Source organism: Hemitrygon akajei, chromosome 23 (assembly GCF_048418815.1).
Source record: "Hemitrygon akajei chromosome 23, sHemAka1.3, whole genome shotgun sequence".
Lineage (NCBI taxonomy): Eukaryota > Metazoa > Chordata > Chondrichthyes > Myliobatiformes > Dasyatidae > Hemitrygon > Hemitrygon akajei.
The window spans coordinates 28,038,141-28,060,371 of record NC_133146.1 but is presented as its reverse complement, the minus strand read 5'-3'; the positions used below and the strand labels follow the sequence as shown (position 1 = coordinate 28,060,371).

Sequence of the window (22,231 nt, the reverse complement as noted above, 5' to 3'; positions counted from 1 at the left end):
GTCACTATTAGTTTATCCACAAAATATTAATGGGTTCAGCAGAGCTTTGGAACGCTACTGTTAAGAAAGTATGTCTGATAAAAAATTAAGTCAATAAAAGAAGCAGAATTTAACTCAAGTTCCTCTTAGGACACCTCAATATACTTTCAACTTAGTAGTGGGAGCAAAGCTCAATTAATTATGGCAACAATGTACCGAATACAAAGGAGTGAAAGTTATGCTGAAAAAGAGATAAAATTTATCAGACAACATATTGTGCAATTTCTTCAAGTCTGGGTACTTAATGGAGGCCAAATTATGAGAGCTAATAGACTAAATCTTTTATTCACCAGTGATACAATATCAGGAAGTGATCTAACATGAAGCACAAAGGATTTCAAAAGAATAAACCATGCCTGCTACGATGAGTCAGAACAATGGGGGATAAAATTAAAAGTCTGATTTTTCAGTTGTCGAGAAGCACAGCTTCATGAAGGGTTTGTAGGAATATCTGGAAGAGCCACTGTTGCTTTAAAAATTAAATGACAATGCCAGACAAAAACTATTAAAGAATTTACAAACAAATTGGGTGAAACCATTTAAGATACACAAGTCAATGGTAGAATGTGCTCAAACAACTAATGTCTAATTTTTGTTCCTTTGCTCAAGGACAGCAGATGGATGCCAAATTTGAACATGTGTCAGCTTCAGTAGCAGCATAAAATGGTTGGGCTAAGTGTACAAATTCCTTCAATATTCTACTCACTTCCTTAAAAGCTTAAAGTTCTTGTTGGTGTATGGTCTCCAGTAACTTTCCATTGGAGGATGATGGCAATAAAGCAGGAGTGATGGGGGCACAGAGGGAAAGCAAAAAGAAAGATCGCGCACAATCTTAACCCACCTAATTTCTATTAAAATTTCAATAAAGATTGACTGAAGTTTAATTAGCAGCATGGAATCAAACCAACTCTTCCTATGTTGGTGCGAAATCAAACTGCAATCATTGTTTTCAGCATAGCCCAGAAATGGAATTTCATACCTTTGTGGTTTGGGTGGCTCGGCCAGCAAAGCCTTCAGGGATTCATAAACCTGCATTACAGAGTAAACTAAAAGAGTCAAGTGCCTCAATGCAGATGAATTACAAGATCGATCACTCATTCCCTTCTTATTCTTCCCACACCAGCATTCTCATTTTTTTGAAAAAAGGACTCTTACATTATTAATGCTGCTGCAAAGCCAAACCAAACAATTTATTTTTGTTGGAGGAACTGAAAACTGTATTTATGATTTCTCCCTGTTATACAGTGGACTGGTTCATGTATTATTGAAATTTTCATTACAGCCAGGAACTTGCGCTCTCCACAGCGTGTCCCATATCTACCAAGCAGTACAGAATTATTTGGTTATGACAGCATTATACCTTGAAAACTGAAATGTTACTACCTGGGTTAGCAGATTACATCACACAAAAAGAAACATCTGCTCAAAACAATTTTCTAATTTTATCTCTTCAAACCCCTCTGAAAAGTTGAGTTGGCAGCAAAGACAAACTTTGTTCTTTTAAACATAAATTTGCAGGACTCAATATTTCAGCTGATGATTTCTTGTCATCTAAAGCAAGTATTTTACAGCAGACAACATTCGCTTGAAACACGCCAGCTTGTTCGTCTAATGATTCACTATCTACAAAGCCCACAGACATTAAAACCTATGCAGGTTACAGTTTACATCAAGAAATGTTGATCTTAGATTGAAATGCAAAAAGGTTTACTTCAATTTGCCATAATTTGATCCATACTAAATCAAAATTCTTAAATTTAGAAGTAATCCCTGCCAAATGGTGTAGATTTGCCAGAACTAAACCCTGGAATTCTTGTTTAAAAAACAGCAATCGCACCACATCACAGAAATTCAACACTGAATCTGCATTAAACTTATCTGCTGCTTATTTGGACATAAATTATACACTGGTAAACATTAGATTCAGTGACAGTGCTGGATGCGTTTGAATGATACCGTTAAAACATTTCCCCATTATTCTGTTTCAAAATGTAGTGCTAATTCTGTAAATGCTTGGCAAAACCCAACAAGACACTAAAGCATTAACACACTGAAGCATAAACACAGCCTAGAAAACAAGACACATCATGCTTGTAGTTACTGCAAAAATCTGTAATGAAATAATTGGTAAGTTTTTTTCTTTTTACAAATCTGTGGAAAGAAGCTTTGGAGCTCCCTAGCCGACAGAACAATCAAATCATGTATTATTACCAAATGGATGCAGCAGATACTTAGCAACAAAATGAGGATTCTGCATGAGGTTCCAGTCAACACTGACAAAATGTAGTAAATTAGTGTTGTGGACAAACAACACTGGCTGCCCTTCAGACAAACATTTACAACACAGTTAGCGGTGAAGCCGATATAATCTCAGTGCAAATAAGTCAAATCCAAAAGATGCCAGTTAAGCCTTTGGCTTCAGTAAACTGCTTTTTATGTCATCAGTCCACTCCAGATCAGCTGCGTCACAGCACGTGCACTTTATGGCTGAGGAGGAGGAGGAGGAGGGTATGTTGAAGGCTGGGACTGGGCTGGTTGGGATGGTGGAGGTGGTGGCGGTGGCAGCTGAACCACTGTCTGTGTGTTTGGGGAGGGTGGAGGTGTTGGGCGTTTAAATTTGTCAGGGCTGTTGCTCCTCCTTGGGGAAGGCCTCTGAAAAACAGATGCAAAAAAAGGTTCAGGCTATGTTTTTAACATTAAAAGCAGTTCAAAATTACTGAAAAGAAACCCCACAAAGAGGTTACCCCATACAATTGATTATGAAAATGTAGGCAAGGTCAATTGAAAATCTGGACACGTTAAGTTTGGCAAATCTTAACAGCTCAGCGAAAGATGAATGTTGTATGTAATCCAGAATTTTAAGTGCTGATACAATGCAAATCAGATTTTCTATTGATTGTTCAATTAATGGGCCAGATTTTTCTATCAGCAGTAGTTACCACTGACATGCAGACCCCTCACCCAAATGCTGATCTACTAAGTGCTCCCCTATCATTAATTTTAAAACAATGTAATAATGTTACAATGGGCAGGTTGGAAGCCCCATTAATGAACCAACTGTAAAAAAGAAATACTATGCATCGCAGAATTTGCAAATCAATGGCTTTCAATGCTTCTAAACTATAACAACACTTGAAAGCTATTAAGTAATGAAAGATTACACGATGAAGATTAAACCGCAAAAACGCCTTCTGGCACTTCAGAAGTATGTTAAAGCATTTGCCCTTTTCCTTTGCGATCATTCCTCTCCATTGAAATGAATGGACTTCCTTTTAAAAGGGGAAGTTGGGGGTGGGGAGGAGTTTGATAATAAGAGTCTTCCAGCAAGTTCTGGCCCAATTAAACAGATCAGCTACATTTTCTCCATAGAGCTCACATATGCTTTGTTGAACGTATTTGTCAAGTTGGTGAAGCTTAGAAAAGCAAGTCTCACACAGGTACTCTTCTTAATATTATCTTTCTAATATCATATTTTAAGATATTTCTGTAATTGAGTATTTTGCCAAGCCATTGGTATCAGGAATCAGCCAAGGAAACATAATTCATTTTCATACTTCCATTGACAGGTGAGACTCTCAGGGTTTACTTGGTTACTAAGTTATTGTATCTTAGTGAGCCAAGAAATGAGTGACAAAACTCGAGAAAATAGAATAACAGAATTAGTGGCAATAATGCTCTCATTATCTAGATAATAGCTGAAGGCAATGACCTTATCGCAGTCATTGGAACCGAGTAACCTGTTACATATCTCATACACATGGTAATTTCTTTTAAGTTTCTATTAGTATCGTAGTTGCATAGTTGAGGTTCATCTTATACTCAAATATTAATTATCTGAAGCTGTGTATCAATTACAATATTTTATTCAGCTTTCTGCCACACACTGAAAATTTCACAACTGCATCTTTTGAAGTCATGTAGATGTGATTGCTTTCTTGGTTGCTTGATTCTGTGAACAATGTAACTGTGTGCCTGTATCCTATTGGTCTTCTCGGCCAAGTCTTTAAGCATTGTAGTTTCGAGAGCAGAGCTTTGAATTTACCCCTTACTCGCTCATCCTGCACTTCTTTCTCAAGTGCCAAAATTTTTCAAACAGAGTTCAAATTCACACACGAGACTCCAAGTGATTCCTTCTAACACAGGATGAAACTCTCTTGTTCAACATTATGGTCCAGCATGTCTTTAAAATCTGCAGTATAAATCTGTACTACTTAACTCTAAGATTTAAAGTTAACGAAAGTCTGTAGCAATGTGTAACTAATTAACCTGCCAGTGCAACTTTGCAATCTCAGCCAAGTGTTTTGGTATGGAAATTTGGGCTATAGTGCAATGGTATTAGGTTTACTGACCACAAAGTTTAAACTCAAACACAGATCTTAAGCCCTATTCAACATAGATAACTATGGGTACCCACACTAAAGGGAGATTATATTGGTGGCTACCTACTCTTCAAAACCTAGATCACTTCCCTGTTTCTCCTCCACTGTGCATTTAGCTGTCAATACCTAGTAATTGAGCTGTGGGTTCCCACTCCCAATCAAGGAGACACTTCCAGCTTACAAAGCAGTTTAACATTGCTCAAATTTTTAAAAAGTGATACATGTTTAAATTTAGATAAAATTCTTAAAACACATTTAAAACTCAGAAGATTTGTATCTTATAAAAGATCTCAAAATTCCAAACAACTTCTAAGACAAAGGATTTCCAAAACACAGGTACAATTCCTACAAGTTAAAAAGACATCAGCGAGTTGCAGATGAACAAGTCGTCCATCACCGAAATCGATGGCAGAGGAATGGATTCCAGATCACTCCATCTTTGTCACTCTTCTTAATGTTTCTTGACAAGGCTAACTGCTCTCTGACGTTAACTGGTTTTTGCCACTTGGATGGCTTCATACAGATGTGATATTTTTCAATTAAGATGATCTAAAGACTACTGGGGACAGAGTTCACAGATACCCACAATTAATGGTGTGAATGCTGAGTACACGAACCTTTGAACTATTAATAGAACAGCTATTTGATGTGCTAATTGATAGTATCTATCTAATCTGCAAGATTTCTTGAACAACTTAGCCAGTGTTGTCTGGTTTGATACAAGCCCAGTAAACATAACCCCATTGTCTTCCACTGCATTTCTTCAGAGGTTTGAGTGGGGCACGACTGTGCAAGTGCGTGGAGGTCGGCCAGTGAGTACAGCAGGAAGAGTTTAAAAAGAAGACAGCTTTACAGAGTGGGCATCAGAGATGTGGGCATTTGGATTAGAAGGAAACAGTAGTAAGGATTTGGCTCAACGGGGCTTCGGCGATAAAGGGTCGAGGCGAGGTAGGTTATCTGTTTAGAATACAGACAGAAAATATGTGAGGCCGGTTGTCTGTGCTCAGTGTCAGATGTGGGAGGTCCTGGACAACCACATCTACACCACATGTGGTCCTGGACAACCACATCTACACCACGTGGTCCTGGACAACCACATCTACACCACATGTGGTCCTGGACAACCACATCTACACCAGTTGCGCAGAGCTACAGCTCCTTAGCGACTGCGTTAGGGAACTGGAGATGCAGCTTGATAACCTTCATCTGGTCAGGGAGAGTGAGGAGGTGGTAGAGAGGAGCTATAGGCAGGTAGTCACTCTGGGGCCTGGGGAGACAGATAAGTGGGTAACAGTCAGGAGAGGGAAGGGCAAGAAGCAGATGCTAGAGAGTACCCCAGTGGCTGTCCCCCTTAACAATAAGTACTCCTGTTTGCGTTCTGTTGGGGGAGACTGCCGACCTGGGAGAAGCAACAGTGGCCGCACCTCTGGCACAGAATCTGGCCCTGTGGCTCAGAAGGGTAGGGAAAGGAAGAGGATGGCAGCAGTGATGGGGGACTCTATAGTTAGGGGGTCAGACAGGCGATTCTGTGGACGCAGGAAAGAAGCACGGATGGTAGTTTGCCTCCCAGGTGCTAGGGTCCGGGATGCTTCTGATCGTGTCCACGATATCTTGAAGTGGGAAGGAGAACAGCCAGAGATCGTGGTACATATTGGTACCAACGACATAGGTAGGAAAAGGGAGGGGGTCCTGAAATCAGACGACAGGAAGTTAGGAAGGAAGTTGAGAAGCAGGACCTCAAAGGTAGTAATCTCAGGATTACTGCCTGTGCCACGTGACAGTGAGTATAGGAATAGAGTGAGGTGGAGGATAAATGTGTGGCTGAGGGATTGGAACAGGGAGCAGTGATTCAGATTTCTGGATCATTGGGACCTCTTCTGGGACAGGTGTGACCTATACAAAAAGGACGGGTTCCACTTGAATCTGAGGGGGACCAATATCCTGGTGGGGAGGTTCGCAAAGGCTACTGGGGAGAGTTTAAACTAGAATTGCTGGGGTGTGGGAACCGAACTGAAGTGACGGAGGAAAGGGAGGTTAACTCACAAATAGAGAAATCTTGAAGACAGTGCGAGAGGGAAGACAGGCAGGTGATAGAGAAGGGACGTACTCAGACTGATGGCTTGAGATGTGTTTATTTTAATGCGAGGAGTATTACGAATAAAGCGGATGAGCTTAGAGCGTGGATCAGCACTTGGAGCTATGATGTTGTGGCCATTACAGAGACTGGGAGACTAGTGCAGGGCAAGGAATGGCTACTTCAAATGCCAGGCTTTAGATGTTTCAGAAAGGACAGGGAAAGAGGTGGGGGCGTAGCACTGTTGATCGGAGATAGTGTCACAGCTGCAGAAAAGGAGGAAGTCATGGTGGGGTTGTCTACGGAGTCTCTGAGGGTGGAAGTTAGGAATAGGAAGGGGTCAATAACTCTACTGGGTGTTTAAAAAAAAATAGACCACCCAGTAGTAACAGGAACATCGAGAAGCAGACAGGGAGATAGATTCTAGAAAGGAGTAATAATAACATGGTTGCTGTGGTTGAGATATTAATTTCCCAAATATTGATTGGCATCTCCCAAGAGTGAGGAGTTGAGATGGGGTGGAATTTGCTAGGTGTGTTCAGGAAGATTTATTGACACAATATGTAGATAAGTCTACAAAAGGAGAGGCTGCACTTGATCTTGTATTGAGAAATGAATCTGGTCAGGTGTCAGGTCTCTCAGTGGGAGAGCATTTTGGAGATAGTGATCACAATTATATCTCCTTTACCATAGCATTGGAGAGGGATAGGAACAGACAAGCCAGAAAAGTGTTTAATTGGAGTAAGGGGAATTATGAGGCTATCAGGCAGGAACTTGGAAGCATAAATTGGAAACAGATGTTCTCAGGGAAAGGTATGGAAGAAATGTGGCAAATATTCAGGGGATATTTGCATGCGATTCTGCGTAGATACATTCCGATGAGACAGGGAAAGGATGGTAGGGTACAGGAACCATGGTGTACAAAGGCTGTTGTAAGTCTAGTCAAGAAGAAAAGAAGAGCTTACGAAAGGTTCAAAAAACTAGGTAACGATAGAGATCTGGAAGATTATAAGGCTAGCAGGAAGGAGCTTAAGAACAAAATTAGGAGAGCCAGAAGGGGCCATGAGAAGGCCTTGGCGGACAGGATTAAGGAAAACCTCAAGGCATTCTACAAGTGAAGAGTAAGAGGATAAGACGTGAGAGAATAGGACCAATCAAGTGTGACAGTGGAAAAGTGTATGGAACCAGAGGAGATGGCAGAGGTACTTAATGAATACTTTACTTCAGTATTCACTACAGAAAAGGATCTTGGCGATTGTCGGGATGACTTGCAGCAGACTGAAAAGCTTGAGCATGTAGATATTAAGGAAGAGGATGTGCTGGACCTTTTGGAAAGCATCATGTTGGATAAGTCACCGGGACCAGACGGGATATACCCCAGGCTACTGTGGGAAGCGAGGGAGGAAATTGCTGAGCCTCTGACGATGATCTTTGCATCATCAATGAGGATGGGAGAGGTTCTGGAGGATTGGAGGGTTGCGGATGTTGTTCCCTTATTCAAGAAAGTGAGTAGGGATAGCCCAGGAAATTATAGACCAGTGAGACTTACTTCAGTGGTTGGTAAGCTGATGGAGCAGATCCTGAGAGGTAGGACTTTTGAACATTTGCAGAGGCATAATATGATCAGGAAAAGTCAGCATGGCTTTGTCAAAGGCAGGTCGTGCCTTATGAGCCTGACTGAATTTTTTGAGGATCTGTCTAAACACATTGATGAGGGAAGTGCTGTAGATGTAGTGTATATGGATTTTAGCAAGGCATTTGATAATGTACCCCATGCAAGGCTTACTAAGTAAGGAGGCATGGGATCCAAGGGGACATTGCTTTGTGGATCCAGAACTGGCTTGCCCACAGAAGGCAAAGAGTGATTGTAGACAGGTCATATTCTGCATGGAGGCCGGTGACCAGTGGTGTACCTCAGGGATCTTTTCTGGAACCCCTACTCTTTGTGATTTTTATAAATGACCTGGATGAGGAAGTGGAGGGATGGGTTAGTAAATTTGCTGATGACACAAAGGTTGGAGGTGTTTTGGATAGTGTGGAGGGCTGTCAGAGGTTACAGAGGGACATTGATAGGATGCAAAACTGGGCTGAGAAGTGGCAGATGGAGTTCAACCGTGATGTGAGGTGGTTCATTTTAGTAGGTCAAATATGATGGCAGACTGTAGTATTAATGGTAGGACTCTCGGCAGTGTGGGGGATTAGAGGGATCTTGGGGTCCAAGTCCATAGGATACTCAAAGCTGCTATGCAGGTTGACTGTGTGGTTAAGGAGGCATACAGTGCATTGGCATTCATCAATCATGGGATTGAGTTTAAGAGCCAAGAGGTAATGTTTCAGCTATATAGGACCCTGGTCAGACCCCACTTGTAGTACTGTGCTCAATTCTGGTCGCCTCACTACAGGAAGGATGTGGAAACCACAGAAAGGGTGCAGAGGAGATTTACAAGGATGTTGCCTGGATTGGGGAGCATGCCTTATGAGAATAGGTTGAGTGAATTTGGCCTTTTCTCCTTGGAGCGACGGAGGATGAGAGGTGACCTGATAGAGGTGTACAAGCTAATGAGAGGCATTGGTCGTGTGGAAAGTCAGAGGCTTTCTCCCAGGGTTGAAGTGGCTAGCACAAGAGGGAATAGTTTGAAGGAGCTTGGAAGTAGGTACAGAGGAGATGCCAGGGGTAAGTTTTTTTTTTAAATGCAGAGAGCGGTGAGTGCGTGGAATGGGCTGCCAGCGGCGGCGGTGGAGGTGGAAACGAAAGGGTCTTTTAAGAGACTCCTGAATGGATACATGGAGCTTAGAAAAATAGAGGGCTATGGGTAAGCCTAGGTAGTTTTAAGGTAAGGACATGTTCGGCACAGCTTTGTGGGCCGAAGGGCCTGTATTGTGCTGCAGATTTTCTATGTTTCTATCTGTTGAGGAGTCCACTTTGTACTGTGGGACCAGCAGTTTGTGCTCTATAAACAGTACTGTTTATTAGCAAAGCTGTCCCATAAACTTCAGATTGATTATTGCTTTCCATTTACATTAAGAATTGAAGACCAGCTCCCGTTTGCCTAAGAAACTGAAAATAAGCTTAACTTACTCAAAACTAACTGATCTTTAGTAATATCACCTGTTACATTAAAAAGGTGAGCCTGGTAAAAAGGCCCCTGGCCCTAGGTAGTGAATATCCATCACAACAGAGTTTTCAGAACCCTTTTGTGACTCAGAAAGCCTTCCCTTCCAGTTCACCTGAATTGAAGATAGTCAGGGGCAATTTCTGTTGCCTGAATTTCCTGTGGTATAGCATGAATCAGCTCACAAGAGTGCCTGACTAAAGATTTTCAAACCTTAAGAATTAGCATGTCAAATATCTGCTTTTAACCTTTACTCTTATTTGTATACAACTATTCACCATTCAGAATGGCAATCTTTAACCCTACTTTAAACTATATCAAAGTTCATTATTGGATAAATGTGTTATTCATCACTTCTTACCGCAATGCCATGAGAAGTTCCCATATGCTGTACATGAAGACCAGGTGAGGTGTAATAGGACATTCCAGCACGTGTCAAAGTAGTGGGCGGTGTAAACCCAACACTGTGACTTGCATAAGATAGACCTATAAATAATATACAACAGGTCTGGTCATTTTTCTTTACATTTAAAATCAAAATATTGCTTCTAGTATAAACTCACTTCACTTTTTTGAACATTATGTTTCTCCCCTCCACTACCCAGAATGCCTTGACAAATTTAGAATACACTAATACTGTAAATTTAAATACTTTAAAACATATGTCAGACTGCTGTTTATTGATTCCAGCTTAGCAGTCAATACCATCAATCCCTCTGTACTTATCACCAAACATCAAAACCTGCGTCTCTGTACCTCCCACTACAACTGGATCCTCACAGTCCTCATTGGGAGACCACACAGTTGGTGGTGATACATAATAACATCTCCCCCTTGCTGACAGTCAATCCAGGAGCTTCTCAAGGATGCTTGCTCAGCCCACTACTCTACTCTCTCGATGACATTTGGCTAGTCACAGGTCAAACACCAAGTTTGCAGATGACACTATTTGTACTGTTCTTGGTAGAATCTCAGATGGTGATGAGGAGACAGACAGAAGGGAGACAGAATAGCTGGTCAAGTGACAGTGCAACAACCTGGCAATCAACACCTATAAAACCAAGGCAAGCACGAAGAAATCTCCAGATGCTGGAAATTCAAGCAACACACACAAAATGCTGCTGGAACGCAGCAGGCCAGGCAGCATCTATAGGGAGAAGCGCTGTCGACGTTTCGGGCTGAGATCCTTCGTCAGGACTAACTGAAAGGAAAGATAGTAAGAGATTTGAAAGTAGGAGGGGCAGGGGAAAATGCAAAATGATAGAAGACTGGAGGGGGTGGGTGAAGCTGAGAGCCATAAAGGTGATTGGCAAAAGGGATACAAAGCTAGAGAAGGGAAAGGATCATGGGACGGGAGGCCTAGGGAGAAAGAAAGTGGGAGGGGAGCACCAGAGGGAAATGGCAGAGTGATGGGCAGAGAGAGAAAGAAAAAAAGGGAGTGGGGGAAAAAAAACAAAAAACTAAAAATATCAGGGATGGGGTAAGAAGGGGAGGAGGGGCATTAACGGAAGTTGGCCTCCTCTACTGTCAAGATGAAGCCACACTCAGGTTGGAGGAACAACACCTTACATACTGGCTGGGTAGCCTCCAACCTGATGGCATGTCTCTAATTTCATGTCTAATTAGAGACATGTCTCTAATTTCTCTAATTCTCCTATCATTTCGCATTTTCCCCTCCCCCTCCTACTTTCAAATCTCTTACTATCTTTCCTTTCAGTTAGTCCTGACGAAGGGTCTCGGCCTGAAACTTCGAAAGCGCTTCTCCCTATAGATGCTGCCTGGTCTGCTGCGTTCCACCAGCATTTTGTGTGTTATAAAACCAAGGATTTGATTGTGGCCTCCAGTAAGAGGAAGTTGGGAGAACACACACCAGTCCTCACTGATGAGTTAGCCAGAGAAAGAGAACAGCTTTATGTTGCTGAACATCAACACTGAGAAGGATCAATCATGGAAACTCAGCACATTTAATGCAATCAAAATTCCATTTCATTAGAAGCCTGGGGAGGTTCAATGTGTCACTAGACTTACAAATTTCTATAGATGTACAGTGGAGAGTATTCTGACTGGTTGCAGCAGATTCTTGTATGAAGGCTCCAAGGCACAGGATCTCAAGAGGCTGTAGAGAGTTGTGCACTCAGCCAGCTCCATCACAGACACAACCCTCTCCAATATAAAGGACATCTTCAAGAAGTGGTATCTCAAAAAAGCAGCATCCATCTTAAAGGGCCTGCCCTCTTCTTGCTACTATCATCAGTGAGGAGGCATAGGAGACTGAAGACTCACACTCAATGACTCAAACAGCTTCTACCCCTTGCCATCAGATTTCTGAGTCCATGAACACTACCTCACTATTCCTTTCAGTTTTGCACTATCTTTATAATTTCAGTATTTTTGTCTTTGCACTGTACTGCTACTTCAAAGCAACACATTTCATAGGATAAAAGTGCTAACAAACCTGATTTGGATTCTTTTATCTCCTTGCACAGTTCATTTGCCACAAAACAACAAATCTCACATCCTCTACATCAGTGATAATAAATTTGTTTCTATTAAGTGTAGAGAAAGTTGGTCATTTAAAATATTGGGAGTAGCATTCAAGTCCATTCCCAAATGAATACAGCAAGCTTGTAATGTAGCTGTCAGTGAGACAGATCTTTGATATGTTTCTCATTGCATTAGGTATTCAATACTTAATTTAACAAAATCCTGCTTTAACCAGGAAAGTAGCTATAAATATGAGGCTCACAGCTGTTCACTTAACAACTTTCATTTCTCCCCAATTATGAAGTTAGTAAAGTCAGATAATCACAAACCTTGGATACATAAAATTAAAGATCAAGTTTTCACAACCATTGAAGAAACGAGATTGTTTATCTATTATGTTATGAATATATACATTCCAAACTATGCTCAAAGTAAATCAGCAGTCACTATGAACTGACAGAAAATATGCACTGAACTGACAATTTGCATATTTCATTAGGAGCTTGAGGAGATTTGGTATGTCACCAAAGATGAGCACATTGCTACACAAGTATCATGGACAGCATAGCTATGTGGTATGGAGGGGCAAATGCACAGGATTGGGAAAAAGCTGAAAGGGTTGTAAACTCAGCTAGCTCCTTCATGGGCACTAGCCTCCCCAACATCAAGGGCATTTTCAAAAAGTGATATCTCAAAAAGGCAGCATCCTTCATTAAGGACACCCACTACCCAGGACACGCCTTCTTCTCAATGCTACAATCAGGGAGGTGATACAGGAGCCTGAAAAGATAATGTTTCAGGAACAGCTTCTTCCCCTTCCACCATCAAATTTCTGAAATGTCCACAAATACTACCTCACTCACTTTGCACTACTTACTTTTAATATTTATTTCTATTGCACTTTACAGCAATATTTATATATTACACTGCACTGCTGCCACAAAACAATGCATTTCACAACATGTCAGTGATAATAAACCTGATTCTGGTCTTGGCACTGCTCATGTTTCAGATGAAAATTCATACAGCCAACTATTTATCAGAATGCGCCACCAAAAAGGGAAGATAATACGATAGCATCATTGTTCCAGAGAATATAAATGAAGAGTATAATACATGCCAGGAGATATAGGCCTGCTGGAACTTGGAGATGGTGTGTAGGGAATAGGGCTGGATACAGTACGAGGTCTGAGTCCTTGAGCAGACATCTCATTGAAGTATCTGGAAAACAAGTATTGACTTAAGTAACTGTGACAAATGACAATGATAACCAAATTACATACATCCAATACACATCGGTTTTGATGGGTATCTTGCTCAGCAAGTTAAGCCAAAAGGCCCATTTCTGTACTGTACGACGATCTATTACATTCAAATCAGAATCCTTCATTTATACCAAAATTCATCTGAGCAAATTAAAGGTGGCATAATTTATATTTCAGGTTTCATCAAATGAAAATATGCAACAGGTACTGCTCATCAACTAAACAATAGGCAAAAAATGAAGTTGGCAGATTTTCAAGAATGGACTGTTAGTGACAAACAATGGTGGCCTCCTTTTCTATCTGAAAAAAATTTCTGGCATAATTTTTGATATGGTAAAAAGAGGTGACAGAGGATCAGAAAATGTAGCATCTTTGTGGGTAGGGTTAACAAATTACACGAGTAAGAAGACCCTGATGGGAGTTACCTACAGGCCTCTGAACAGCAGCCAGGGTGCAGTCTACAAAATACAGTGGGAGATAGAAAAAGTATGTCAAAAACAATGTTATGTTGTTCATGGGGGATTTTAATATACAGATGGATTGGGAAAATCAAGTTGATGCTGCATCCTAAGAGAGAATTTGTGATATGTCTCCAAGATAGCTTTCTAAGAGCAGCTTGCATTTGAGCCTACTAGGGGATTAGCAATTCTGGAATGGGTGTTGTGTAATGAACCGGATATGATTAGGGAGCTTAAGGTAAAAGAACCTGTCGGGGAAAGTAATCATAATATGGTAAATCTCACCCTACAATTTGAGAGGGAAAAGCTAACAAGCAGGAAGTATCAGTATTATAGTGGAATAAAGGGTATGACTGAAGCATGAGAGAGGAGCTGGCTAAAGTTGATTGGAAGAGGACACTAGCAGGGATGACAGCAGAGCAGCAATGGCTGGAATTTCTAGGAGCAATTTGGAAGATGTAGGATAACACAACCATGGTTGACAAAGGAAGTCAAAGACAACATAAGAGCAAAAGAGAGGGCATATAATAGAACAAAAATTAGTGCGAGTCAGAGGACTGGGAAATTCTAAAAAACCAACAGAAGGCAACTAAAAAAAACATTCAAAATGGGGAAAAGATGAAATATGAAGGTAAGCTAGCCAATAGTATCAAAAATAATACCATAAGCTTTTTCAGATATACGAGTAAAAGAGTCGAGAATAGATATTGGATGGCCGGAAAACAATGTTGGAGAGATAGTAACAGAGGACAAGGAAATGGCAGACAAACTACCATTTAGGCTTCACTGTGCAATATGCCAGAAGTTTGAGAGTGGCAAGGGGCAGAAGTGAATACAGTTGCTATTACCAGGGTGATATTATGATGCTTGGGAAACTAGGTTTCAAAGTACACAAGTCACCTGGATCTGGTGGATGATACCTCAGGGTTCTAAGAGGTAGCTAAAAAAATTGTGGGGGCATTAGTAGTATCTTTCAAGAATCAACTGATTCTGGTATGGTTCCAGAGGACTGGAAAATGGTAAATATCACTCCACTCTTCAAGAAGGGAGGGAGGCATAAGACAGGAAATTGTTGGTCTAACCTCAGCGGTTGGGAAGAGGTTGGAGTCAATTGTTAAGGATGTGGTTTTGGGGTCACTGGAAGCACATAACAAAAAAGGCCAATGGCTTCCTTAAGGGAAAATGTTGCCTAACAAATCAGCTTGATTTGTCAAACCAGTTGGATAAGAGTATTGATTGATTGGCAGGAGGCAAAGAGTGGGAATAAAGAGAGCCTTTTCTGATTGGCTGCCAGTGAGTAATGGTGTTTCACAGGGGTCTGTGTTGGGAACGCTTCTTTTCACATTGAATGCCAACGAGTTTGATGATGAAATTTATGGCTTTGTGGTCAATAAAAAGATAGGTGAAGGGGTAGGTAGCGTTGAGGAAGCAGAAAGGCTGCAGAAGGACTTACAGTAGGAGAATGTGCAAAGAAGTAGCAGACATGTACTACAAGTCTGCATGGTTGGGAAGTGTATGGTCATACACTTTGATAGAGGGAATAAAAGGATAAACTTTTCTAAACGGGGAGAAAATTAAAAAAAATATGAGGTGCAAAGGGATTTGAGAGTTCTTGTGCAGCATTCCCTAAAGGTTAATCAGTGGTGAAGAAAGTGAATGCAAGGTTAGCATTCATTCATTTCAAGAGGCCTAGGACATAAAAGCAAGGACGTAATGCTGAGGCCCCTCTTGGAGTATTGTGAGCAGTTTTGGGCTCATTACTTAAGGATATGCTGACATTAGATTTGGGTGCTTTCAAGATTTTGATCAAGCAAAACTGAAGCATGGAACAGCAGAGGATTGTTTACTATTTCTCAACTGAGGGATAATAACAATATTAACGGAAGATAGAAAACTTAAAGTAGCTGAATGAAAGTGAACATTCAAGCATCTTTTATGTAAAAAGTTGTAGTTTTGGAATTTTGTAAAGGAATGTTTAAGTATAAAGACACAAGATTGTCTCAGTCTGGACACATTTCTCCTTTTTGGCAGCCAAGGAAAAGATCAATGGAACAAGAGGCTCAATTCACTGATCACTTGTATAATTTTTTTATTATAATAAATGGCTTCACAAACTTTTTTTAAAAAGCAACAGACAAATCAAATATTTCAAAATATATCAAAAAGGAAGCTCTACGCAAAGCATTATTCATCAGATCACAGAACAGACAGAAGTGGATTATTTTCAGCAGCCAAAGCTCCTAAATGGAAGACCAAATACATAAATGCATAGAATTAAGCACAAGAGACAAAATTTATATAGCCAGCTGTATATTTAGCAACTTCACTTTCTAGGCTTACATTCATTAAAAATCACAACTCCTTTTCATTTAAATGTTAATCCACAATTGCACAGTATGACAACGTTATGATTTTCCTTCCCCCCGAAAAACAAGACTTAAAACAATTAAGTGACTGGTGTTTTTTTGGGTTTACTCAAGTGAAATAAATAAACACTTAGGGATGACTTCCAGTTCACAAACCTCTCATCGTCCATTTCCAAACTGGACTCGCTTTCAGACAGCTGTCTGCAGAGTGCTTCTCTCCTTTCCATTTCCCTTTGTAGTTTACGTTGAAGCCTCAGATTCTCTTCCCTCATGTGACGTTCCTCTTCTAAATACTGTGCCATTTTCTCTGTATCTGTTAATTTTTGAAATGGGTAATATATTAATGGAAGACTTGAAAATTTAGAAACAAAATGTGCAGATGGAAATCAAAATTCACTAATCTTGGGAATGAAAGATGAAAGCATCAACTTGTGCAGCGACAAAATTAAGTGAAGATCTAAATGCAAAAGAATATTTGAGGTCAATAACAACCATTTTACAAACGAGTTGAAGACTTCAGAACTTTAGCAAAGATGCTGGCAAAGTTAACTGTAAGACATACCCAATGATAATTAACAAGGTTTATAAGGATTCAGAAGTTAATTGAAGCAGAACTGAATCAGGAGAAAACGAAATAAGAAAATGCTGGAAATATTCAGCTTTCATGCAACATCCATAGAAGAAAAGCAGATTTACTATTTCAATCAACAGCTTTTGTCAGAAGATGCTAGCAATCAAACACTTAAATGTTGTGAAGGGGATATTTTCGTAGAGTGAAGAGGAAGGAAAAACCAAGCAGAATTACATTTGGTAGCAATGCTGGCTGGGACAGGATTCTGAAGAGTTCTTAAATGTAAGTGATCTGTTTGAAAGAGATGGAAATAGAAGGTGGCAGAACAAAAAAAAGCTGCTAAAATTGTGATTCAAAACACTGCAGCAGCAGAAAACCTGAAAGTTAATAAAAGAAATACTCAGTTTGTCAGCCAGCATTCATGGAGAGAGAAAAAATGGCAGAACAGGCTCAGTAGGCCAGATGGCCTACTTCTGCACCTATTTCTTATGTAAAAAGGGAGGGGGTGGTGTGTCATATTGAAGATGGTAGAATTCATGGATTCATCCACTGACTTTGGTAGTTAAGGGCTGCAAGCTATTGTTAAGGATAATTTCATCATGGTCCTTGATGAGTTACATAGACTACCCTAAAACTGGAAAGCTCAATGATTATTCCATTGAGTTGTTGACTACTCAGGCATTATGAGGTGCTGTTTTACTAGTATGGATTGGGTGGCAGGGTGGAGATACATCTCTACCAAAGGAGGTGGAAGGCACTTCTTCCCTCCGCTAGCCTGCAGGTCACCCCTAGACAAGGTATAGCACCTGTTTAGCCCCCCTGATCAGGGTCACATGAAACAATGGGCATGGGTGGTGGATGGTTGTACGAGCATATGATGCTTATCATAAGTTCTGGTTAATTGATCGCTGACATCAGACAGAAAATCTCTGAAGAGTACTGATAATGGCTGTGGTCACCCATCTTGTAAAGATACTGAGAAGGCAATAGCACTGAAGGAAGAGAATGGACAATTTTGAATGGGAACAGGAATAGGAGTTGAAATGGCATGCAAGAGGGAATATGAGATGGCCATTAGAGACAGAGCACAGATGCTCTGTCAACTTGTCATCACAGTTAAAGGCAGAACAGGATCACCAAAAGGGGTAAGTCAGGTTGGAGGAGATTACACATGAATCTTTGCCTCACCCTTGGGACAAGAACAGTGTACTGGGACAATGCTGTTTGTGAAACTTAGGGTGGGAGGTAAAGGTGGACTGCTTATGGCTGGAGGACTGTGATACTATTGCTATCATTAAGGAAGAAAATGCGACATCCAGACACAAATGGTTTCATCAGGAAGACAGCATAGACTTAAAGCACAGATCCTGTTTGACAAACTTACAGCAGTTCTTTGAGGACAGAACAAGCCCAGTAGATAGAGGGAACAGGTGGATGCTGGAAATTTGGATTTCTAGAAGACGTTGCCACATAAAAGCATTATCAATAAGGTTTATGCAGAATATACCCTTCCAGACCTTTGAGCCACACCACCCAGCAACCTCTGACGGCCCCGATATAATCCTAATCTAATCACAGGACAACTTACAACGACCAATTAACCTAGCCAGCATGTCTTTGGACTGTGGGAGGAAACTGAGGACCCTGAGAAAACCCACACATTCCATGGGAAGGACGTACAGATATTCCTTACACAGGGTGCTAGGATTGAACTCCAATGCCCTGCGTTGTAAGAGTGTCACACTAACTGCTATACTACCGTGGCACCAGCAGTAGTTGCAGATTAATAGCGTGGATAAAGGATTGGTTAACCAATAGAAGGCAGAAAGTTGGGCTAAGTGGTCATTACTCTGATTGACAATTACTGGTAAACAGAGTACTACGGATCCGTTACTATTTACGAATATTTCAGCCTAGAAGGCAGATGGTAGTGGGTTGTAGCTAGATCATGAATTCTGAAAAATACTTCCCATACCACAAAATCATTGGTCCTTTTGTAGTGGTAGAAATCTCATACATGCTAATGTACTTTTACTGAATCAAATGACAATAATCAAAGTAACTTGCAGTACCTTGACGCTAAACTTAGGTTATTTTGATGCAAAAGGGTTCAAGCCAACTTGGGCACTCCTTCAGAGACTATAATCCATAGATGTGGAATATACACAAGGTTAGATATTGCTCTTCATGAGTTAGGGCAAGGACAACACCTAATCCCATACATCTTACATACTGAAAAACACATACATTTTTTCTAAAGCAGCAAGAGATGATTAAAAAGAAATATTTCAGTCAATGACCAAACTGATTGTAACTCAATTAAGTGCACAGAAAACGAGGGGGTTAAAAATAACTTACACCTCTGACATAGGGAACTTACGCTGTAACTGGGCTGCTCTGAGTTGCTTTTTTAGCCTCTCCACCTCATTCTTCAAAAACCTGATATGTCGCATCATGTTTTCTGGTGAGTCTATTTCCATGGAAATGTCCCTTGGTGAAGGTGGGGCTGACACAGGCTGGTCTAATTTTTCCTGCAGAATTCTAGATAATAAAGACTTAAGTTAGCCACAAATAAGTATACTTCAATTAAAACAAGATACATAAAATAACCTTTATTGAACAAAGAAACAGAAAATCAAGCTAAATCAAGTCACAGAATATTGAATAATACAGCACTGTACAGGTCCTTCAGCCCACTATGCTGTGCCAGCCCTTTAACCTGCTCCAAGATCAATCTAACCCTTTCCTTGCACATAGCCCCCCATTTTTCTTTCATCCATTAAGGTCACTGGCATTCCCATACCAGGCTGTGATGCAATGAGTCAGAATACTGGTGCTTCACGACCTGGGATGGAAACACCAATATCCTTGAACGGAAGACTAAAATGTATAGGATACAGCCTAATCATCACAGGTAAAGTCCTCCCAACCACTGAGCACATCTACAAGGAGCAATGGTTTTCTCTTTATATGGAAGGTACAGAAATGACTTCCCTCACCTTCTTCAAAGAGATTAGTTATTTTTGACAGATTAAGCAAATTCAATATAGTAATTCCCTCTGTTCCAATCTAAAGAATCCTACACCTAACCTGTTTTTGCCTATAGTTTCTGATGAAATATTAGTGCAAAGCAGGGAGTCAGGAACATACCGTTTCTCAGCTTCCAGTTTATCCATGCGTTTCCACAGTCTATTTACTAATGCTTCTTGTTCTTGTTCCAAGGTATTTTCAAGGTCAATTTTCTCACGACGCAGCTGCAAAGGAGGTGAAGAGCTTATTTTGCTAAATGAACAACAAATCTACTAGCTGAATAAGCAAGCACCTTTTGACATTTGATTGCATAAGCAGTGAACATTACTCATTCTGGTCTCTTTTTAGACTTCAACACTCTATTGGAATGGAGACACACAGGATTTACAATTATAATCTACTCTCCTTTATCAGATTGCTTCTTCAATCCTTTAACTTTTCCACATCACCTCTTAGTTTCTCACTTCACTCTTCCCCCACCTACCCACTTTCCCCCTCACCTGATTTTACCTATCAACGCTGGAATTAAGGAGATTGAGAGGGGATCTGATTGAAACATATAAGATTATTAAGGGATTGGACAAGACAGAGGCAGGAAATATGTACCAAAGGGCATGGTTTGAGAATAAGGGGTAGGTCATTTAGGACAGAGTTAAGGAAAAACTTCTTCTCCCAGAGAGTTGTGGGGGTCTGGAATGCACTGCCTCGGAAGGTAGTGGAGGCCAATTCTCTGGATGCTTTGAAGAAGGAGCTGGATAGGTATCTTATGGATAGGGGAATCAAGGGATATGGGGACAAGGCAGGAACTGGGTATTGATAGTAGATGATCAGCCATGATCTCAAAATGGCGGTGCAGGCTCAAAGGGCTGAATGGTCTACTTCTGCACCTATTGTCTATTGTTATTCTGCTTTCTTTCCCTTTCCTTTCCAGTTTTGACGAAGGGCCTCAGCTGTTTATTCCCCTGCATAGACACTGTCTGACCTGCTGAGTTCCTCCAGCATTTTGTGCTTCACAATTATGATTCTATTTCTTTGGCAGGGTGGGGGGGGGGGGGGGGGGGGGGAGTTCACACGTAGGCTTCCCCTCAAGATAGAAATTTAAAAGCAGACAGAAAAACAAAGTGATAAGAAACTGATATTTCCTCCTCCACCACACTACCATTTCAGTTCCCAATGGAACACGTACAAGTATATGGATTTTCAACACCATAATTATTGTTTATTGGCAGCCCTTACCATTTCCAATCAAGCTCATTATAATCATGACATCTGAAGCTATCTCCATTCCAGTTCTCATCAGACATTCTGCACAAAAGCATCAGCCTAAATTACCTTAAAGCTGGAAACAATGGATGTGGCCAAGCATGTCTTCCATTGCAACCTTGGGGAAAAATATGCTGGCCCACATCCCAGAGGGAGACAAACTGATCTGCCCAAATGACCTCAAAGCCAGGTTTATAGAACAGTTCTCTGGCAAGAAAGTGTACGGAAAGCTAACTCCTCCTGAAAAAGGGATAGAGCAAAGCCTTGTAATTACCAAAACTCTGCCTCACCAGGAGGCAAAATAAGACCATGTCCAGGCACTGACACATGTTAGATGACATTATTGTCTGAGTGACAAACTACAGGCTGGCTTGATGGACAAAATGACCATGAACCCATCTGCTGTGAGATGAAAACAGAAGCGAATATTTTAAGGAGAAGGTCACATGATACTTGAAATATTGCTTGGGAACCCTGATTTACAGGCATAATGGCCATGATCCTCACCACCTCTTCAATTACATAAAAAGCAGGGATTACCCTCAATTACTCTCTACAGCCTTTCACTCCATCAATGAGACTGGACAATTGAATTTTGAATTTGTCTGCACACAAATTACTGTCCATTTAACTTCAAACATGTTGATTTTGAAAATGCAATCTGAACCAAATCCAATCTCAATGCAAGCACAATTAGATCACCTCAACATTCCTCTCAAGTTGTTTTCTTGCAATGCTGCACCTCAGCTATAACAAGCTTCCTGCCAGAGTACAGTTAATCTACTGGACAAGTGAGAAACTGTTTAGCCAATGCCACCTTCAACCCAGAAATAAAGTCACCCTGACTTTGGTACGCAAATGGCTTCTGTAAATAGCCATACTTCAGGCAGGACTACAAGCCATAGCCAAGTTATTCTCCAGAAGATATAAGAGAACATGCCTTATACTTTAAAACCCTCTACTATCCTGTCTCCGTTGAAAGCACTACTCTGACAGAAAACTGTATGATAAAAGTCTGAAAAATATGGATTACTTTCACAAAATTTACTTCCGGGCAAAACTATTGATGAAATTTGCTATTAACTTCAGTGTGCAAGTACAACCTTTGGCGATCTGATGAAACAGAAATTGTTTGAAGATCAACACCTCAAATCAAGTGAAAAGCACATCGTGTACTGGCCAGCAGTAA

General features: G+C 40.7%; 1 protein-coding gene across 1 annotated transcript in view; it reads right to left on the bottom strand.

Moving 5' to 3' along the window:
- Positions 1–1,195: 1,195 nt before the first annotated feature.
- ccdc6b (coiled-coil domain containing 6b) overlaps positions 1,196–22,231 on the bottom strand; it is a 70,570-nt gene continuing 49,534 nt past the window's right edge. The window contains exons 4-9 of the mRNA XM_073027254.1: positions 19,900–20,003; positions 19,130–19,290; positions 16,335–16,491; positions 13,210–13,310; positions 9,967–10,091; positions 1,196–2,691 (exon numbers count right to left, since the gene is read on the bottom strand). Coding sequence (XP_072883355.1) covers positions 2,521–2,691; positions 9,967–10,091; positions 13,210–13,310; positions 16,335–16,491; positions 19,130–19,290; positions 19,900–20,003 — 819 coding nt within the window. The 3' untranslated portion in view covers positions 1,196–2,520. The remainder of the gene's footprint in view (positions 2,692–9,966; positions 10,092–13,209; positions 13,311–16,334; positions 16,492–19,129; positions 19,291–19,899; positions 20,004–22,231) is intronic.